This window comes from Vipera ursinii (genome assembly GCF_947247035.1).
Source record: "Vipera ursinii genome assembly, chromosome: 2".
Lineage (NCBI taxonomy): Eukaryota > Metazoa > Chordata > Lepidosauria > Squamata > Viperidae > Vipera > Vipera ursinii.
The window spans coordinates 148,541,859-148,564,608 of NC_139513.1; the positions used below are offsets into that span (position 1 = coordinate 148,541,859).

At 43.9% G+C, this 22,750-nt stretch overlaps 1 protein-coding gene across 1 annotated transcript; it reads left to right on the top strand.

The window, feature by feature from the left end:
* Positions 1–11,358: 11,358 nt before the first annotated feature.
* On the top strand, positions 11,359–19,872 carry GPR84 (G protein-coupled receptor 84). The gene is made up of 2 exons (XM_083355022.1): positions 11,359–11,465; positions 18,234–19,872. Exon 2 carries the CDS (start codon positions 18,306–18,308, stop codon positions 19,455–19,457), a length of 1,152 nt encoding a protein of 383 aa, XP_083211148.1. The 5' UTR covers positions 11,359–11,465; positions 18,234–18,305; the 3' UTR covers positions 19,458–19,872.
* Positions 19,873–22,750: the final 2,878 nt, after the last annotated feature.

The following is a 22,750-nucleotide window of genomic DNA, read 5'->3' on the forward strand; positions in this document are numbered from 1 at the left end:
TTCATTTGAAATAAGTGGGTTTTGGATTTGTGTCTGTGTCCAGATGTGCTATTTTTCAGGTGTCCATGTTTCTAGAAATTCTAAAAATTATTTAAAAAGAAAAAAAGCATATGAAGGGGACAAAGGGTGTCCTCAAATGGAGATGGCTAAAGGCCCGGAATCCCTGTCCCAAGACATCATCATAATCACCATTATTATTACTATTATTATCACCATCATTACTACTATAGGCTCAGAAGGGAGGGAGGGAGGGAGGGGGAGAGAGAGAGAGCAGCCCAAAGTCCCCCAGCCATCGGTGCTTATTGGAGGACTAGAACTCACCATCTCCTGGTTTCTAGGCCGGTGCCTTCACTACTACACCCAACTATTAAGTTGCCTAAGCCAGTTGACTTATCTTCAGCTCTGACTCGAACAAACTCAATTTTCTCTAACCAAGCTAAGTATCGCTATGGATGGAGTTCACATTTTGCTTGGCAGATTTGTCATCGCTGTTTATTGAAACAGGCTGTTAAAATTGCAATCAAAGAATTCCTTCTGTTCCCTTCCCTGTTATTTAGTTGTTATACCAAATGTAGAACAAATCGCTTCCATCCCATCGTTCTCCACTGCCCAAGAGGAAGACAAGTCCCACATAGTGCTGCTGCACTGCTGCAGGACAGAGATGTAAAGAAAATGGATTCATTCTCTACAGAAAATTAGTATGTCAGTCAGCAGGAGGACCTAGGCTAGGATTCTTTTTCCTGGATTTGTTTTCTTTTTAATAGAAACATTTTCTCTGTTGAGATAATCAAGTCTCCAACTCAGGTTTATCATAGTCATTATTAAATATAAGAGACCCTTCCCCAAGCTGCTGCTGCTGCCTAGAAATTTTGGCAACTATTAAAGCACAACATATGGGTCTTTACTAACATAATCTTTCCTAATAGATTACCTCTGTGTATATAAGGTTTTTGACGCAAACTCAGTGTTATGTACTGGGCTCTTAAAGATTACCACGTGGGTTGCTGGAGCAGCTAACGGCTCTCCAGCAACCCAGACTACAAGTCTCCTGTGCTGCAATTGGCTATCCCCAGGTGGCAATGGTTGATTCAAACCTATTGGCTGCCGCCTAGGGGCTAGACTATATATTGCGGCTAGTTGCAGCCTTTTCCCCCAGTACAGTTTCTGCACGAAATAAACTATGAGTTACCTTGTACTCAGCTTCGCGTCTTCATTCCTGCGTCAAAGAACCCGCTATTTAACAGTGGTGACGAGGATGGGATCCTGCTTCAAAGATTAAGAGTTGAAGTCTACGAGGGAAAGGCAGCGCACGCCGGAGGAAAAAGGCATTTTCGCCCCCTCTCAAGGTCGGCTAGCAAGCTATGCTAGCGACCTCGTGCTCGGTGGACTCATTCCCTGAGCCTGGAAGCAGGATCCGGAAGAAAGCAGGAACCAGCAAAAGAATGCTGAAGGTCAGAAAAATGAGAGAATTCGACATGAAACACCCGGAGGAATGGCCATCATATCTATCAAAAGTAGAAAACTACCTCAGGGCCAATCAGATCGCGGAAGAAGGACTGAAGGCCGCAACGCTACTCTGCGTGTGCGGCCCAGCAACCTTTGATTTGGCCGAGAACCTTTTCACGCCAACACCGATCGAAGCAGTCTCCTACGCAGACCTCAAAAAGAAGCTAACCAGGCACTTCTAGCCCAACATGTCTGAAATGGCTTGGTGGTTCAAGTTCGACCAAAGAGTGCAGCAACCGGGTGAATCAGCTTCTGAGTTCATAGTGGGCCTGAGGCAGGCTGCACGCCTTTGCAAATTTTCAGATTTAGAAGAGCGACTACGAGACCAGCTCGTCTGCAGCCTATGGGACAGAACGCAGCACAGAACTCAGGATATCACTACACAAGAGCTCAGAATGTCATCACACAGCCCATTATTCAGGTCGTTACAACACAAAAGACTAATGGGCACACAGCCAACACCTCAGCCACACAGGATGTTACAAAACAGCCAACTAATCCACAAACAATAACCCCATCAACCAATCAACAAGTAACAACACAGCCAACCAATCCGCTTACAGCAACTAAGCCAGCACCCCACACACCCCCACCAATATTTATAGAGAGACGGCAGCTCCGATCACGCTTTGCTCGCACAAGCACGAAGCCGAAGACACCAGCCTGAAGATGACGAGTGGGACCTCGTCTAAACGTCGCCAAGACACTATCAATCTTACAGGGGAAAAGACCCGAATACAACAAGACCTACATACCTATACCCATGAAAATCTACAAAAACAAATATATATATTTGTATATATATATACCACATGCTTCTCCCAGAAGAAGGAAGCAGAAGCCACCAGCCTGATGATGACGGATGGGATTCCGTCGAAACGTTGCGCCCAAAGAATTAAAGGGAGACTGATTCTTTGTTAGCAATCCAAAAAAATTTACACAAATATGAGCTGTCACTGCTGTGACTACTGCCTGTGGATGGCCTTGGGTTAGGCTGAAACAGGAAATAGGATTTGTCCCGTGTTTGGGGCCTAGCAAGGTATTCTAAATAGTTAACAAACACTTGATGTCTCCATGGTCATGTGGCCGGCATGACTAGACGCCAAAGGCGCACAGAACGCTGTTACCTTCCCACCGTAGTGGTCCCTATTTTTCTACTTGCATTTTTACGTGCTTTCGAACTGCTAGGTTGGCAGAAGCTGGGACGAGTAACAGGCGCTCACTCTGTTACGCGGCACTCAGGATTCGACCCGCCAAACTGCCGACCTTCTGATCGACATCCTAACCCACTGAGCCACCGCGTCTATACACAGACACACACACACACACACGTATATACATACAGATATAGACAGGGCTTTTTTTCTCATAGAACGCCCAGAACGGAGTTCCGGCACCTTTTTTGGATGGAACCTTGTAGGGTAGGCAAGGTGGGTTGTATGATGTGTGTGAGTTCCGGCACCTGTTTTTTTTAACAAAAAAAGCACTGGATGCTCACACATAGATAGATAGATAGATAGATAGATAGATAGATAGATAGATAGATAGATAGATAGATAGATGATAGATAGATAGACAGACAGACAGACAGACAGATAGATAGATAGATAGTCCTCTTCTTACAATCATTTTCACAGCTATAATGGAAATGAAAAAAGTGACATGACCATTACAGGAGCCCCACAGTCAAAATTTGGGCTCCTGGCAATTGATGTGTAAATTTATGATGACAGTTGCATCTCCTGGGGTCACATGATCACCATTTGTAACTTTCCTAGCTGGCTTCCAGTGAGCAAAGTCAGTGGGGGGAGGACAGATTCCCTTAACAACCATGTGATTCACTTAACAACTGCAGCAGTTATTCAGCAATCGTGGCCAAAAAAGAAAAGTTGCAAAATTGGGCACACAACCCATCTAACAACCACTTGCTTAGTAACGGAAATTCTGGTCCAAGGTGTGATCGTAAGTCAAGAAGAGCTGTATTACCTTCTTTGGTTTTCTCCCTAATAACCCTGTTTAATTACAAGGTCAATTTATTTAACACAATTAAATAATTAAATAATCAGCAAACTAGTCCTTCTGTGAGGATTTGATAGAAGAACACATTGGGGATGGGGAAAATGTAATCTGTAAGTGTACTTTTAACAGCAGCAACTTAGTATGTAGGAACATTTGCCCCTTAAACCATTTCATCATCTGCTCTATGACTCAAATGCTGCAAAGAAAGTAGAAATGAGGCTCGACCAACACGCTAGGATTAGACAAGGGTTTGGACATTTGACTACTCTTGCCTACGTTTTGCCTTGGAACTTTTTTTAGAGCCTTAAAACTAATGGAGACGGTACTTGTTTAGCAACCACAATTCAGACTGGCAACTTGGCTGTTAAAGTGAAGCAATTATTAAGTGAAACCATGACTCTCTGCTTATATGATGTTTGTTTCACCTTTCATTTGCTTTAAGGTAAAGTAAAGGTTCCCCCGCACATGCGTGCTAGTTGTTTCCGACTCTAGGGGCCGGTGCTCATCTCCGTTTCAAAGCCAAAGAGCCAGCGCTTGTCCGAGGACGTCTCCGTGGCCATGTGGCCGGCACGACTAGACGCCAAAGGGGTACGGAACACTGTTACCTTCCCACCGGAGTGGTCCCTATTTTTCTACTTGCATTTTTTACGTGCTTTCGAACTGCTAGGTGGGGAGAAGCTGGGACGAGTAACAGGCGCTCACTCTGCTACGCAGCACTCGGGATTCGACCCGCCAAACTGCCGACCTTCTGATCGACAAGCTCAGCATCCTAACCCACTGAGCCACCGCGTCCCTATTGAGCCACCGACCTGCAAAAGTCATAAATGTGAGGATTGGTCACAAGGCTGCCTTTTCATCCTCACCATAACTGAATGGTTGCTAAATGAGGCAGTCACTAAAAGAGGACTATAAATTAAAAACATACCTTTCAGCAAACACCTCTAATTGGGGGTGGGGGTGGGGATGTAACATTAAGAAGACCCTCTCCTTGGCTTCCTCGGGGGTGTTTTATCCACTTCATGGGATGCCCTGTTGATTCCTCATCTAAATATTCATCAGAGCTGACTCCATTTAGTTTCTGAAATAAGAAACAGCCAGTCAGGTGCCATCAGCTGTTAAAGGCTTAGCCAAAAACATAAATACATTTAGGGATTGTCAATACTGCAGTGTCTGTCCAAGTGGATTTTCTTTACCCCATTCCAGTAGGCCAACCCTGCAGGCTCCTCATTGCAATGTATGAACAGACACGATAGCAGTTGTCCTCCTTTCCTCACATCACTCAGCCCCAAGGTCAGGAATGGTGAGGAAATACAGGGTGAGTGAATGAATGTATTAGTTCCAGTGGTGGGATTCAGTCAGTTTGCACCAGTTGGGCAGAACCGGGAGCTAATTTTTTTGTTGCCCAGGCCCAGAATGGACTTCCGGAAGCGGCATCCACACAGAGAACCGGTTGTTCACATAGTTGAATCGCACCACTGATTAGTTCCCACATAAATCATGTATTTAAACAGAGGAATGGGCTACCACAACTCACCAACTTGAAAAGTTTTAACAAGGGATTCAGAGATGGCCACTGAAGCTGTGTATGAACTTCCTGCTACTGGTAGGAGATCACGTGTCAGCAACTCACGGCTCTGGAGCCGCAGGCGGCTCTTTCAGCCTTCTCCTGCAGCTCCCAGCCTCCTCCGCCATTTTGCAGACAGAGGGACAGAGACAGAGAGAGGCATTTGTGCTTCCCTTCCCTCCCTGGCGCACATGGCCAGGGAGCCGCATGGGGCAGCCCCGAAATCCCCCCTGCAAGTGGCCCACCAGAGCCTCCACTGAGCAGGCCAGCCATCCTGTAAGCTGCGGCCCCAGGAAAGGGGTCTGCCCCATTTAGGGTCAGCGTTGCTCTGTCTCCCAACCCCTGAAGGTGCACAGCTCACTTTGAACAGGAATGGGCCCCCTGAAGTCCTGCGCTTCCCCTAAAGCTCACCAGGAGATGGGAGGGGAGGAGGCGGCAGCTGCTCTCTCAAGGGACCCCTTGCCAGCCCGGTGGATCAGCTGGGTGACCCCCACCCAGGAAAGGGAGGTAGGCAAACACCGTCGGATCCCCCGTGGGAAAAGCTTGCTCCGTCCTTCCTTTCCTTTCAGGTGCTGTTTCTGAAAAGAGGGGGGGACCCAATTGGAGCAGGAGGACCCCTCCCTAGTCCATCCCCACACCTGCCAGGGTCCTGCGGCTTCCTGGGGAGCTTGGCTCGGGGCTGGGGGGGGAGAGGAAGCCAGGCGCTGTAGGAGCTCCAGAGCGGAGGGAAGAAGGGCCACCTGAAAGGATTGACACATGTTGGCGGGGGAGTGTTTCCTCTCCTTGGGGCAGGGGGTCTTGGGAGCCTGGCTCCACCCACGGCCCGGTGCTTGGCTTCCCCCCCCAAGTATCCTGCAGGCTGCTTTGCAGGGGGGCTGCAGTGGGGTGAAGGAATTTGCCAGGGTGACCGAGCATTGATGTTCAGCCTTGCACCACGTGGCAGCAGTGGCTCTGAACCTGGAAGGGTTCCAGGGCATGACTGAGCATATTCGGGCTGGACGGACGGCTCTTTCCCCCTTACCGCTCCTTCAATGCCCCAGAGTTGCTTCCCAGGCCTGCTGGCAGTTTCCTTCCTGCTCCGCGCTCGGCGCTACCTCCATGGCCGCCGCATCATCTCAGCCACCAGCAGAATCCTCCTCATGGTCAGCCTCCTCCTCCGCCTTGCGAGCGGAGCTGGCTTCGACTGCTGTGTGGATGGGAGGCTGGAAATAGACACATCCTATTTTGACGGAGGAAGCTGGGATGGTGCAGGTGTGTGTGTGGGGGGGGTTCTCCCCCTTGCTCTTTCTTAAGTTGCTTCCTGGTTCAAGTTAAGCAGAATGGGTGTGGTTGCTTCTCTAATTAAATCCATCTGGATTTGGGGTTTCAATTCAGCAGTTGGTGTTTTCAATAGTGCAAAAATCTGTTTCAGTAAGGCTGGGTTTCTCAACCTCTGCAACTTTCAGAATTCTGGGAGTTGAAGTCCACCCACCCATCCTCTGAAAATTGCAGAATTTGAGAAACACAGCTAGAAGGACTGCCAGTTTTATTTAGCCTGGACAACTCTTTTGAGATTTGGAGGTAGCAACGTGTTGTGGCTGCTCTCACAAAATGGCTAACTGATGGGTGTCTGTCTTTTCTCCAAGTGGGTTTTTCTGCTATGGAGATCAGGAGGGCAGAGATCTATTCAGAAGAGAGTGATTTATTAGAATTCTCCAAGAGAAAGAAAAAAGGAAGGGGGAGAGAGAGAGAGAGAGAGAGAGAGAGAGAGAGAGAGAACTCATGCACAGCAGCCTCTATTTCTTTTTAATTAAACTCTTCAATCAAGCTTTTGCGGCTCCAAGTGTTTTGTTTTTTCTGGGAAACAGGTCCAAGTGGCTGTTTGAGTGTTTAAAGTAGCCAACCCCTGGTCTAGATTAGCCCCCAAAGAAGAAATTATTCAACCGTTTGGGTAACTTGCTGTATAGTACCATTCAAACTTTATCTGAAGAGTCAACAAGTTCCCTGCACTACAGGTCACCTTGGCCTTGGCCTGAAGCAAAATTACAAGGACCAACACATGTTGGCAACAAATCTACAAAGAAAGAAAAAAGGATTGGTGGAAACCTCTGCACTGTAGTTTGTGGCTCTTATGTTCATTATGATGTATACCAGCAATGGCACAACATGGGCCCTCAATGTAAGAAGATGATCTTGTTCCAAAGTAAATTGGGCAGATAAAACCTGACTTCCACATTTTCAACAAATTTAGGGGAGTCCTTCCCATTCAGCGGTACATGGGGAAAAAATCTGTAAGGAAGAAAATAAGACTTCCTCACAGATAAATACAGTAATTTTCCAACAGATTCCTCACAGTATGAAATTGCTGAATGCTCCAGATACGTGTCAGTTGTTTAACAGCTGATTGCCCCAAACAAGCTTCCAGCCACACCTCTCAAGCTCCAACTATGTAAAATGAATCACTTTTAGAAAATGATTCCTAACAGTGAAAGAGTTATAGAAGGATCAATTGTGATTTGTCCTAAACATATTTACAAGGCATATAATGCCATTTAAACCCTCTTTGGCCTTACTACTGAGTAAATACATTTGGGATTGTGCTCAAATCAGAGGCTTATGTAGTTGCTCAAATGGAAGATTAGGAAGGTGACACCTTCAGCGTCCTTGAATCAAGTGCTAAGCCGAGAATTGTTAGAGGCCATGCAGGATGGCTTATGAAGATTAATTTCAACACATTTTAAACAGATCTTTCCCCTCTTCAAGCCACATGACAAATATGTCACAAAAATCTTGCTTATAGTACTGACAACTGACCAGAACTATAAAGCTTGGTGTGTGCCTACATATCTTTGAAAAGTTTTCATCGGCAAAAATCAGCAGGTTAAGCATATCGTGGCCTGGGACCAAACTCATGGCTACTGAAAGTTTTTATTAATCGGACAGTTACAGAAAATGCTTCAAAATCTGGCATCTTTTTTTAAAAAACAATTTCCAAAATTTTGTTTTTAACCTAAGGTTCATCTCCTATGTATGCTCAGGAATCCCTGCAGAATTGTTGTGATGAATCGTATTCAACATCCTACTAGTATGTGTAATATTTGGTTTATTTTAATTCATAGACACTCAGATACTCACTGATCATTCTTCCCATAATGTCTACATTAAGTATGCATGTGTGGCTTGCATACTCAATTTAAATTCAATTTAAATGGTACACAAGCCCTTTCAAATCTATATGGAGGATGAGGGAGATAATTTCCAAGAGGATGGGCAGACATAAAAGGCTATGAAATTGCAAATTATGAAAGAAAAAAGGGACATCTGAAAACTAGTTGGTAGGAAAGTCTACATTGTCAAAAAGAAAATGACAAAGACTCCAAGAGAATGATCTATTGTCTGTAAACTTCAAAAATTGTTGGAAGGTACAAAAGATGTTACATTAGAAGGTGCTGGAGAAATTTTCCAGGCCTTGGATGCCTAGCCAAAATTCTGAATTTTGATGAAAAGATTGTTCTCTGAAAAATGATTACTGCTGCTCTACAAGTAACGATCAATAGGTGACATTACTCATTTCTTTAATTAAACTGGAGTCTAATAAACATAGGTATTGGTTTCATACTTAATGCTGCAGTGTAGGACTGACCACGCTAACTTGTAATGGATCAGTTTAACAGAATTAAACTTTTAACCTTAGATATAGCAATTATTATGTTGTATTACTGCCGTGGCTCCTGAGTCTTTCACAATATACCAGGTTACAGAACCGGGTTATCAGATTTGGGTTGCAAAATTAAACTGACTACTAGATGGCAGCAAACAGATACAAATGACTTAACTGGATTTTCGCAGGCTAGAGCTACGTACGGCATTGTACGGCATTATAGAAGTCAAGTAGGTAGGTTTCATGTCAAAAAAAGTTACCTACTAATTTTCTACAAGGAGATTGGCTGTTGAGCAGCATGGGAGAACCTGAACAGGAGGAGGGGAATATGATTGGTTGATTCACTGTGCCCATATTGTTAATGATTGGCTCAAACCTATGGAATAGAAACGTATAAAACAGTTGACCAACGTGCAGTTGCCATCCGACATCCTGATCTTGGGCAAAATAAAGTGCTTCCTTAACTCTTTGCCAATCATCTGGCCTTTGATTTATTCCCAGCTTGGAAATCAAACTACTTGGGGAGGAAGGAAATTTTCCCCCTAAGACCCATCTATTATATAATATACTTCTGGGCCTGCCTTGAAGGCCTCCATAAGGCCTGGGAGAGGCAAATGTTAATAGCCAGGCTAAGATTTCACTCTTTTCTTTAAACTGCTGTCTCCCAGGTCAATGTTATTCCTTTAAGCTCTTAGCACATCCTTTTTCATTTGTCAGCTGCCACAGTTTTTGGGTGCACCAGAAAGAAAGGAAGGAAGAATCATGTAAACATTCCAAGATGTGCAAGATAAACAAAACACCAGCCAAGAGGCCTTATCTTACCCCAAAACCACAGGCCGTGGGATAGTGCCAGGTCTGTTTTTAATGAGACGAGACAACATTTTCAATTTGGATCTTAGTTTGGAAGGTTGCTAAGCAGCACCATTTTTTTTCTACACACTTCTGAGGCTTCATCAGACTGCAGGCAAAGGTAGGAAAGCATGTTGCTCTTCACAGGTTGTTAGGCTCAAACCCCCATACATAGCATAGCCAAGAGCAGAAGACGTGATCCAACAGCTTCGGATCAGGGCACGGTTTTCCAGTCCTTGTTGCAGGAGCTTGCAATCATCGTCTGCAAAGGTGGCCTCTGATCTTTGATGCCATATTTAAAGGGAAGAGAAACAAATACTATCCAAACAGTATCACACATAACTAGGTTTGCCGGGAAAAACCACAGAGTTGCAGGTATCACCATGTACGAAAGAAATCTCAATTCTTGTGTTCCATTTGACTGGGATACTATACGACTCCTGCCTTGAGTAGGGGGTTGGACTAGACAACCTTTCCAGCCCTAATTCTAACGCTTCTAAGACATACCTGGCAGTCTTCGGATGTACAACCTCCTGGAAACAGAATATCTTGTTTCAATTGTCCGCCATTTGATAGTAAATCAGATCTTTGGAAATGTACTTTAGTCTTCTCTGATTAGTCTAGGTCAGGGGTGTCAAACTCAATTTCATTGAGGGCCGCATCAGCATTGCGGTTGCCCTCAGGGGGCCGGGTGGGCATGGCCAGGGTGGGCGTGGCCTACTGGGTGGGTGTGGCTAGACTGTGTATGGCCTACTGGGTGGGCATGGCCAGCTCTACATCGTTCGCATCAAGGGTGCCTATGGGGGCCTGGGTAGGAGTGGGACAGATCTCAGGGTCTCTGGCAGAAGGAGGGTCTCTGGGCCAGGGCCAAGGCAGTGGGGGCCGTTCCCTAACTGTTTCCAGGATGGCTTCGCAGGCCACATGAAACCACTTCGCGGGCTGGATCCGGCCCCCGGGCCTTGTGTTTGACATGTCTGGTCTAGGCTGTTCAGGCATGAAACTAGAAATGGGGAGACTCTGAGTTTTAGTCCCAACTTAGAGATGAAGCCAGCTTGGGGCAGTCACTCTGTCTCAGCCCTAGGAAGGAGGCAAAGACAAACCAGTTCCCAAAATCTTGCCAGGAAAACTGCAGAGATTTTTTTTTTTCATCAGGTGTCAACACTGATTTGAAGGGGCACGCACACACACACACACACACACACATATACACACACAAACGCCAAAGCTGTGCCTATTATGTAAAATGCTGATGACATTACAAAAGCTGTAGGCAACTGCACAAAGGATTTTAATATACGGAAGCTACACCTTGACCCTTGAGGTTGGGAAATGGAAAGTTGCACTCTGAATTACAAAGGAGCACATTTGAGATAGCACGCCTTTAATAACAATGAGTTGCCCTCCCTTCAGTTTTCATATCTTTTCTGCCCAGAAAGTGTAACATTCTACCTCAGTCAATAAGTTTCTTTGATGGCCTCGTGAACAAAATTGGTTGGGCTGAAGCAGCACTTTCTTCTTCTTCTCTTTTTTTTCCCCTTGCTTCTCCCCTTCTTCATTCATCCCAGGCAAGTTAGGTTTAATGTTTAATCTTTATTGAGGCTTGTTTAAAACTCACACTAATTGCAAAGGGCGAGTCTGCAGGCATTCCTGAAAGCCGGGGCTAGTGCTGGGCAAGTTCTCTAAGAACATGTCAGTCTAGCGAATAGGCGTTCAAGGGTGTCACAAGAGGAAGTTACTTCAGGGAGTGTGGAAACCTGGGACTTTTCTTCCTTAATTCAAGCCTGGGAGGAACCTTTATAAATAATGGGTGTCAAAAAATAAAAAGGTGAAGATTCTGGGAGCGGCGAAGGAACATTCACTTGGACTCATCTGGTTCTTGTGTTCCCAGTAAGTCATTTTTGTTTGCTTCGTATATGGAAAGCTTTAGTCAAAAGAAAAGTAAAACAGATAAAAGAGCCTTGGTGGAGCAGTGGGCTAATGCCTCCTTAAGTAACACCAGCTGCCTGCAATTAGTGCAGGTTCGTGTCCCACCAGGCTCAAGGTTGACTCAGCCTTCCATCCTTCCGAGGTAGGTAAAATGAGGACCCAGATTGTTGGGGGCAATTAAGCTGACTTTGTAATAATGCCGCTTGGGGGGGGGGGCGAAAGCCCTAATAAGCAGGCATATACATAGAACGAAGGCTATTGCTAAGCACATTGGTTTGTGCTTAAATTGTAAGCCGCCTTGAGTCTTCGGAGAAGGGCGGGATATAAATGGGATTTTTTTTTAAAAAAAATGAGAAAATATTGGCGTGCCTCTAGTGCTGTGAATTTATTTTCTGCTTTCTATGCCTCCTGGATGTGTATGGATAGAATTCTGAGGATCTGCAAGAAGATATTGCATGGATCAGCCTCAGCTCTTGAATATGTCATGACAACTTGAAGTGTGCCAGATCACACCTATTTTCTTGCTGTGAACCTTACTGATTGATGATTTGGGGGGGATTGATATGTTCTTTAGACCCAGGAACAGGGTGAAACCGGTTGGTGATTTAGGGTGTAGTAAGGCGATTTTAAATCCCATCATTCTAAATCTTAATGATGGCTTCCCCGTGATCATTGATTAATGTTGCCAGGGATAAACACCATTTTGCATTAGAAAAGAAATTGTTAAAGTAAAAAAATAACATGAATAACTATAACTGTAATTTTAGGGGTGTGGCAGGGAAGCAGAAAAAGATGCTACAGTGAACAGGTTCCATTCAGCCATGCCTGTATCAGCCTCCAAATTCTTGCTGGTTCTGTTTACTGCTATCTCATTACCATACATGCCACCCTCTCAGCCCGTTGAAGGGAAATGGACACAAGGTTCTTACATTGCCCAATATTATGTAAAAGAGGGAAATCCAGCAAGTACGTAGCGAGCCGAAGTGCTTTGTTCACTTCAAGTCTGGCACCTGCTCAACAATGTATAGATAGATTTGCCAGCAATTTTTCAGACTCTGCTTCAGTAACTGAAACCTGAAGCAGAAGCTGAAACTTGCAGAAGACAATTCATCTACTTACTTCCTGTTCAAATATGCAGGAGGACATTGAATTCAATGGAGAAAGCAAAAAAGAGAAAAAGCCTCAATTGACAAAAAACCCATATATTTTCATAAGGGATGGGGAGATATGAGAAGGAGCCAGGAATCCTTCAGGATTACAGATTGGTCTCTTTATCACACACAAGAACCCAGAAATAGTCCATAGTGATAGATTTTATCACTCCTAGACTTGGCCATGGGGGAAAGTTCTGGCTGTTGAAAAGAAGGGTCAGGATGTATAGGACATATAGCTCAGCAATCTGGAGAGCATAGAACTGTGGTGGCGAACCTATGGCATGCGTGCCACAGGTGGTACGCAGAGCCCCCTCTACGGGCATGCATGCCGTTGCGCCAGTCCTAAGCCTTCAGTTGGGTTTTATAAAACCTTTTAACTTTAGGCCTCCACTGCCGTGTGCAAAAAAAAAGGTTCAATCAATCAATCAATTTCAACTTCTTGCGGGGGGGGGGAAGATCTCACAAAGTTGGAATTGATTGATTGAACTTTTTAGTCCCACCCAGTCTGCTGTTACCACTGCAGCCATGCCCACCCAATGGGCCAAACCCACCCAATTGGCCATGCCCACCTGGCACCCGACGATACGTAAGTGGGTATTGGGTTGCAGTTTGGGCACTCGGTCTCTAAAAGGTTCGCCATAACTGGCATAGAACATGATGCCAGACTAGCTGAAAGTCCGGGGTTGACTCGATAACTTCCATCTCTTTGACAAAGAGCTCTAGATAGAAAATAGGTTGAAAGAAAGACTCTTGAACTACTACACTGAAGGCAGCGCAGTATCTTTCTCCCCCCCACCCAATTTGTGGGGAGAGGGAAAACAATTTTTATGGAGCGCTATCCAGGCTGTTGCACAATAGGAAATGACCAAGTAGATTAATGCTTTTCGATCAAGGAAGTAAAACTAATAATTATTTATTCACTGGCCATTCATTCACTGGATAGCTCAGATTTTTCTCAAACACCCCCTTTACTGGGACATTGAATTTGATGGACAAAGAAAAAAGGAGAAAAACCCTCAAGTTAAAAAAAAAGGGACAAGAAAGTATGACAGAAAAAGAAAGAAGGAAATGGAAATGGAAGGGAAGAAAAAAAAGGCAAGGCAAGGCAAGGCAAGGTAAGGTAAGGTAAGGTAAAGTAAGATGTGGGAGTCTTAAATGAACATTTTGTCACCAGGGGTCTATAGTATAAAAAGGGTCCTGTTTGTCGGGCTTCCGGTGGCGACGCGACGCCGAAGACAGCCGTTTTCGGGCTGCCCGCTCCGCAGCTGTGTTTTTCCATCGTAAACAGCGCCGATCAGCTGTTTAGATGGATTTGAAGCCCCCTCCTCGGGAGAAGAGGAGGGGGTGAGGCCCCAGGTAGGGGTTGAGCTCTCTGGGGCCGCCTGAGCTGAGAGCTTGGGCAGCTGAAGGATGAGCCCCCCCGAAGCCTGGGTTGCTCCTAGCTGCGCAGCGCCTCTGCTCTGGGATTATTGGAGCAGAGCCAGGCGTTAGCAACCACCCCTGCCAAATGGAAATACTTTTGATTATCAAGAAGCAGGCAGAGCGGTACAGGAGGTCAAGGTGAAGTGGACTCTTTATTTTTACTCTCTAGCTCAATGGATTTTATAGCTTCAAAGTGAAAGTGAGTAATAAGTGAAAGTGGGGGAAGATGGCGGCTAAAACTTCTAAAGCTCTTCAGAATGTGGGGTCTTCCCTGGTGCAAGAGACCTCATTGCAAGCTTTGTTTCCTCCTGCATCTCCCCCGGCATTGACGCTTAAGGATTTACAAGACGCTCTTGGAAAGCATGTACAATTGATGTCCGATATGATGGATGAAAAGTTGAAAAAGCTGGAGGAGAAAATGGAGGAGAAAATGGAGAAATTGGAGAAGAAGATAGAAGAGAAGCTGAGAGCAATGAGGCGGGACATTTTGTCTAAGGTTGAATCCGTAGCTGAATGTGTGCTAAGCTGGATATAAAAGTGGAGGATCTCAGTCAAAAGAACTCTATATTAGAAGCAAAGGTATTAGAAAATGAAAATATAAGGGATAAAATGGACGAAGAATTGAGCCTTGTTCAGTATAATCAGATGCAGTATGCTATTAGAATTAGGGGTTTAAAGGAGAATGGTAAAGAAGATTTAAAGCAGCTGATTTCTGAGGCTCTGGAAGGGGTACTGGGCCAGTCAGCATCTGAAATTAAGGGAAATATGGACAAAGTTTTTCGTGTAAATTCATGGATTGCAAGACAGAAGAAGTTACCCAGAGATGTGGTGGTCTATTTTACAAAGAGAGTAATGAGAGATGAAGTTATTCAAGCTGCTTATGATACTAATTTGGTAGTGGATGAGCAAGAAGTTTTGGTTTTAAAAGAGATCCCTCCGAAGATCCTAAGGAGAAGGAAAGATTTTGCATTTTTGGTACAGGAACTTAAGAAACGTGATATTAAGTTTAGATGGGAGATTCCAGTTGGATTGGTGGCGACGTATGAAGGTAAAAGACATCGTTTGGTTACTGTGGCTCAGGCACGTGATTTTTATAGTAATGTGTTAAAAGCAACCCCCCTATCATTTTTGGAAGCTGCAAAAGGATACGGTGGGGGAAAGCCTCAAGATGTTACAGATAGACAGACAGAGGACAATGGTGTTAGAGGGGATCAAGTCACAGTTTCATCGGTTGCTGCAGGAGGCCAGAAGATGATGCGTGCCGCCCTAAGAAGAGTGAGATGAGAGCAAGAGCAAGATCAGCAGAAAGTTATGGAATCTCCAAAGCGTGCTTACAGTGAAGATGTGAGAGAGGAGCGGTCTAAAGAAGTTTTGGGGGTCATGACAGAGGTGCTCCAAAAGTTTTGGGGCGTTAAGATTGCTGATTAATTTTTAGATTAGAATGTCAATGGAGTAAAATTATTATAGAGGAGAAAGAAGGTTTTTTTTTCTTTTTGTTAATATTTTACACAATTTAAGATTGCTTGCTAGAAAAGTATATTAGGGTAATGGATTTAAAGTATGTGTTGAACTAAGAATGGGTATGTAAGCTCCTAATTAATAACAAGTTGTCTTAGAGATTGCCTAAATCTTTTTTTATATATATATTCTTTGTATTTGAACTTTTATTTGAATTTAAGGATGATTTGGAACTGTGAGACATTTGGTGTGATACATGCAAGAACTATTTTTGATCGTAGTTTAGTTTGGTTGGAGATTATTAAGACTAACAGAGATAGGCGCTTTTGGTGTGTAACTGAGAAATTGTTTGGAAATTAGAGAAAGGTGGGAGAATGTAAATAGCAGGTGAAAGTTTTTTTTTCTTTTCTTTTTTTTTGAAATTAATATGAATAAGGACTGGGATTAAGAAAATTTATTTTGAGCAAAGCTTTTTTTCTGTTTTCCTCTTTTTTTCTCTCTACTTTATTTGTAATGTTAATATTGTTTGTATTCATTTTATATGAGCTAGAGAGAGATAGAATTTATAGTTTATTGTTGATAACATAAGGGTGTCTATGTTTGTTTTTTGATTTTATGCCCTGTATTTAGCTCTGGGAAGTCGGGGGGGAGGGAGTGGGGGGGAGGGATAGGGAGGGTTGGATAGGGGTGGGGGAGGGGGGGATTAAAGTTAAAATGTATTGTAAAACTTTTTAAATAAAAAAAGGGTCCTGTTTGTCAAAAAGGTTGAGGTTTTGTTGGCAATCAACTTAATAGAATTGCTAGCCTTAGGAAGACTATTCAAGACGTTAAGACATTCGTCTGAATCTCCAACATATTGTTCTTCAAGTGTCACCAGTTGAATATCTGAAGGCAAACTGATGATGATGAGAGATGTCCAACAGAGTTATAAAGTCACCAGATTGGAGAAGACTGCAGTAAAAAGTTTTTACTTCTTAAAGGGATTTTTTTAGATTTCTAGGATGACACTCTAGTGCTCTTGAACCATTTCTCATATGAAAGTTTGGATGGCGCACTTAGTTACTCTTTACATCTTGTCTTTGGAAGAAGTCAACAATTAATAAAATTATAATAAAAAAAACAATTTGGAAAAAAATTCCCTGCCAATATCCCAATTAGGCACCCAATAAGAAAGAAGAAATGGGTTAAAACCTTTGTCTCTGTTCCCTGAAAGGAATTAGGTTTTAAGTACACGTGTGCATGTGCACAAAATAAAATAAAAACAAGACCCATCACAAGACCCTCACTTGACACACCCACACCTGAAGCCCTTATAAACAGAAGAACATGGACATCCCATAAAGTCTGCTGGTAACAAAATGTTCAGAAACCAACCCACAAGCTCAGAGAATGAATTTTCGCCCTTATCCTACAACCAAGCTACAGATATTCACTAGTATTGCAATAAAATAAATGCTGTAGTGCAGACATGTCAAACACAAGGCCCGGGGGCCAGATCCGGCCCGCAAAGTGGTTTCATGTGGCCCATGAAGCCATCCTTGAAACAGTGAGGAAACGGCCCCCACTGCCTTGGCCCTGGCCCAGAGACCCTCCTCCTGCCAGAGACCCTCAGATCTGTCCCACTCCTGCCCAGGCCCCCATAGGCACCCTTGATGCGAACGATGTAGAGCTGGCCATGCCCACCCAGTAGGCCATGCACACTCTAGCCACGCCCACCCAGGCCACACCCACCCGGCCCCTTGAGGGCAACCGCAATGCTGATGCAGCCCTCAATGAAATTGAGTTTGACACCCCTGCTGTAGTGGATCTAATCATAGCAATTGTGGAAGTCTAGCAGGAAAAAAACCCACCTCTTTTCACTTACAGAATATTTGTTGTTTGTTGGTCTCCAACATTTTCCAATTTTCTTTCAATCATCGTATTGGAATTTCCAAAGGAGACAAGAACTCTTTCCCTCTAGGCACCACAGAGACACATAGCAAACCCTGCCTCTGAAATGATTTGATGCTAATAATCTGTAGGCTGGAAAGCCCAGAAGACAACGAATTGTTTGGAATTGATATTGTTAGAGTGTTTAGAAGGGATACTGTTATATCATGAAACATCCCCCAATATTTTATGATATAACGGTAACTCCACAACACAGGATATATTTAAACTGAGTGGACTTGGCCACCCTGTCTAATGGAGGATTTTTTTCTAAAAAATAAGCTGTGCAACCTTTGTGAAAGCTTCCATAGATAAGCAAGCCATTTGGTTGATAGTGGCTCGGATCTGGATCCGGATCTCTCTCTTTCTCTTATCTCTATCATATATCTCTATATCTATAATCTATTCCAACCGTACACCAACTGAAGATTTTATTTATAACATTCTCAAAATGGACTTTTAAAAACAGAGTAAACCACATACGATCATCAGAGATATATTGTTTATGAATGGATGGATGGTTCTCGGTTACTGAGGCTACGACCCACCTTTAGAATTTCTATCTTCCATGCATTTACCCTTTGAAAATGTATTTATGCTATTGGCTTTAATGATTGCCTCTGCCAAATAATCCTACAAATTGATTATATATTTCATTTTGTACATTGTATATATCATATATTGAATTGACACTCCTTATGTCCGCACTGACATCTTTGTTAATCAGAACTTACTTTGGATTAATTCTGTCTCTCCTTTCTTCTAGAATCAACACTGCCGTGGTTGCTTCCAAGCTTCCCCCCAGAGGGAGGCCTAGTTGGGACCACTTCCTGCCAAGATGGAAAATCTTGCTGACAACTTCTCCTGCTATGACCCATCCATTGTTGGTTACCGCTACGTGTCAGTGTCCTGGGGCATTGTGGTCACAATAGTGGGCACAGTGGGCAATGTGTTAACTCTGTTGGCCTATGCTCTTGACATCAAACTGCAGACACGCTTTAACCTACTCATTGTCAATTTGACTTTGGCTGACATCCTGTATTGCACCTTTTTGCAACCCTTTTCCGTGGATTCCTACCTGTATCTCTACTGGAGGGCGGGAGCTGATTTCTGCCGTGTCTTTGGGATGCTGCTGTTTGTCTCCAACTCAGTATCCATCTTGACTCTCTGTCTCATAGCAGTGAGCCGCTACCTCCTCATTGCCAACATGGCTCTCTTTGATCGCATCTTCACCCGTCTGGGAGTGATACTAATTGCTCTGGGGACCTGGGTTGCTGGCTTTGTCAGTTTTGCCCCCCTGTGGAAGGTTTATGTCTTGGTCCCCAAAGTCTGTACTTGCAGCTTCCATCGTATCCGTGGGAGGCCCTACACCACCATCCTCATGGGTTTCTACTTTGTGGTGGGCCTGAGCTGTGTCGGCATCTTTTACTTCCTCATCCATCGCAAAGTCAAGAGTGCTGCCCAGGCCTTGGATCAATACAAGCTGAAGAAGGCCAGCCTGAAGGGGACTCATGTAGCTGGAACCAGCTCAGCTGTACCAGGACAGTACCATGAGCTGGACAGTGGGGTGGACAGCGCAGGTGCTTCACAGCATTCCTGTGAGGGTTTGCCCTCGGAGCCCACATCCAAGACCAGCATTCCCCCAAGTTTGGAGAGCAGCACAGCTCCACCTGTGGCCCAGCCTGCGGTCCCTTCAAAGAAAGCCACCCCATGCAAACCCAAGGATAGCAACTCAGAATTCCACCGAGTGACCCGCATGTGCTTTGTGGTCTTTATTTTCTTTGTTCTTTGCTATACCCCTTTTTTGCTCATCAACATCTTTGATGCCAAAAACCGCGCTCCAACTGTCCTGCACATGATTGCCGCCAATCTGACATGGCTTAACAGCTGTATTAACCCTATACTTTATGCCGCCATGAACCGGCAATTCCGCGAGGCCTACAAAAGGGTGATGTACACCTTTGCCCAGAAAATCCACTGGTGCCGCTAATCTCTCGGGAGCTGTACACCCCTTCTCTTTGTGGCTAAGATCTTCATTTGTCCTCCAGACTGCCAGGAAATCGCCGATACTTTCACTGAGGACTAAATTCCCGGAGTTTTAACTTCTGCTCTTATTATCACTGTATTTTATTCCATCTTCTGTGGCAGCCAATGGGGCTCTTGTAAGTCAAACAGAATTGACTGACTGAGCCTCACTCTGAGGGGTTGAAGAGTAGGAAGATTCCACTTTGGGTTTGCATATAAGAGGAAATAAACTGGCCATGCTGGGTTCCTGTTAATACAGCAAATCTTGCCCTTCATAAAGGATTGTCTTGTAGGGCAATCTGGTCTAATAGGTATGGATTCTCTGTACCCAAGTTGCATGTGTACACGGTACATATTTTTATATTATACGTATTATTTTCTGTTCTGTGTTTCATTGTCAAAAACACTCCGTTTCTTGAGCTCCTCCTCAAAATTCCAAGATCCTGTCTGCTTCCAGATCAAGTTTTCACAATACTAGGGTAAGTTTTGTATTTGACCCTTCATAATCAGAAAATCTGCTGTCAGGTTTTCATCAGTAGTGGATTCAAATAGGTGAAAAACCGGTTTTCTTGTGTGGATGCCGCTTCGGGAAGTACGTTCTAGGCCTGGGCAACAAAAAATTAGCTACCGGTTCTGCCGAAGTGGTGTGAACCGGGTGAATCCCACCACTGGTTTTCATGCAAACGTTTTTCTGGGCCTATCTGGAAAGATCTTGGATCTTCTGTTTTGAAAATATATTTTATAGCTTAGAATGGAGAGGAAATATATTCTCTCTATCCAAAGCCATAGTTAAGGCTTAGCCTCTTCCATATCTCTTCAGTATTATGTTGTATCTAGATCTCTCAGTTATGCTTTGCCAAATCTCTCAGCCTCAGTCCTCCAAAGTCTTCAATTCCTCAGATGAAGCTATTCTGCCCCTTTTGCTTTTTCTCATCTAGTTGTCCTTCAGTAATCAATAAAGCTATGAAGGATAGATCTCGCTATTACTCAAGATGGGAAAACACCCAAAAAAATCTCAAGGCTGCCAACCAGAACTGGAACTAAAGAAATCCTAAAAGAAGACAAACCACCTCCATATTGCTGCCAAGAAGATGACATAGTCCATGCAGTCATCAAAAATGAAGCTCAACTGGAGAAAGATTTTTTTCTCCCTTTAGATCTCTCATCCAAACCCACAAATCTTTCAGACCATTTCTTTTATTTGCCATCCCTCATAAATAAGCTAGTCTTTCTCTTACTATTTTCCCCTATCATCATAGTTCTCTCTTTTATGAAGGATTGTAGATTATAATTCCTTGAATGTAGGTCATATGCTAAAGCATTACAACATATAAAAGGTGCTTTGGAATATCTATATAGAACTAAAACTGTCGTTGTATTTATCTCTCTCTGTGTGTGTGTGTGTGTGTGTGTGTGTGTGTGTGTGTGTGTGTACCCTCAAGTTGGTCCAAACAGCACATTATACTGAAATGATTTTTCCATCAAGGTATCTAAAATCTGCTCTCTTTAAATAATGCATAAATGTACCTGGGACTCATTATTCCTATGAAATTGAAATGTCCACAATGGTCAGACCAGTTTTGTTTGCAAAATTGTTGCTACTGCAGCATCCCAGCAGTCATGTGATTGTGATTTCCAACAATCCCTGTCAGCTTCCCTTAAGCAACGTCGGTGGGGAAATCAGCAAGTTGGAAATTGCTCCTGCTCCCACTGCTTCCCCCCACCCCCACAGACACACACGGTCATTCTGTTTCTCTCTTTAGGTAAAGAAATATTGACTTATTATTGAAATTCATTTGCCAATTATTTTTCCATTTATGATATATACTCAATCAATCACTTTAGGGCTGAAAGGGACCCTGGAGGTCTTCTAGTCCAGCCCTCTGCTCAAGCAGGAGACCCTGTACCATTTCAGACCAGTGACTATCCAGTCCCTTCTTTAAAAAACCCCAGTGATGAAACACCCACAACTTCCGAAGACAAGCCGTTATTGTCCTCACTGTTAGGAAGTTTCTCCTTAATTCTAGGTTCCTTCTCTCCTTGATTAGCTTCCATCCATTCTTTCTTGTCCTTCCCTCTGATGCTTTGGAAAATAGGTTGACCCCCCTCTTCTCTGTGGCAGCCCCTCAGATACTGGAATACTACTATATGCTACTCTTCTTAGATGATCGTGGGATTGTCAACACTGAGGTTAAAAAAAATAATATGGTCAGCCTACAATTCAATGTTCATTCTGCTCACATCAGACTGCTCTCTCTCAAATGGTAACCCAGTGGGTCAAGGGGTTGTCTAATATCTATCTAAAAGCAGTCTTTTAGTTGTGCTGCTCATGTCGGAAAATACCAAAATCGACTAAGCCAATAAATATTTAAGTAAAAGAACGAGTGGATAGCTGGAGCCCAGTTTTTGTGCCCTTGTTGTTAGACGAAGAAATTAGAAGACGTGCAAGAAGTCTACTTAGAGTAGCAACATCTACCGAAAGATGAAAGAATTTCTACTTATTTTTTTTTTAATCTAAGGAAAGATGTACTAATACAGAAGATACAAAATATGAGACATAACGTATTGCAATGTACTTCATCTACTGTATGTATGCAATGTCTGTCCATAATGTATAAATAAAGAATTATACTTGTATTGAGAGTTCACGCTCAAAATGTTTCACTAATAAGGCTGCCCAGTCCAGAGGATTTGGAGACCATTTCTCCAGAGACACGCCATAAGGCGTGTGCCTCTTCTTCTAGTTCAGGGGTCGGCAACCTCGGCTCTTTTATGACTCGTGGACTTCAACTCCCAGAATTCCTGAGACAGCTACGCTGGCTCAGGAATTCTGGGAGTTGAAGTCCACGAGTCATAAAAGAGCCGAGGTTGCCGACCCCTGTTCTAGTTCATTTGATTCTTTTATCTTCTCAACCAACCCATCCCAAATGGGGAAGCCCACTGAGGGACAGAGGTTGCTTTTGTGGGCTATTTTGGAACTTTCTGCAGCTGTGCTGCAACATCCCTTTTGAAATGAGACAATCAGATCTGTACACAATGTGCACAGAAGCAAAGGAGGGCGCATAAAGGGGGTCAAAAGCAGAACTTGCTAGAATTCTGCCAACTATCCAGTGATGAAATATTTGCCACCTCCCAGTTTCCTTTGCATCTGGCCACCTTTTAGCGGCCCCACACTAGGCAACGATGAAGGATGATCTCTGTTTCTCCTTTGGAAACCCTGAATGATCTATTACAGCCATTGAGAGTCCAACTGCAAGA

What these genes read in the sequence shown, in the direction of transcription:
- GPR84 (XM_083355022.1), top strand. Translation starts at nt 18,306, where the DNA reads ATGGAAAATCTTGCTGACAACTTCTCCTGCTATGACCCATCCATTGTT.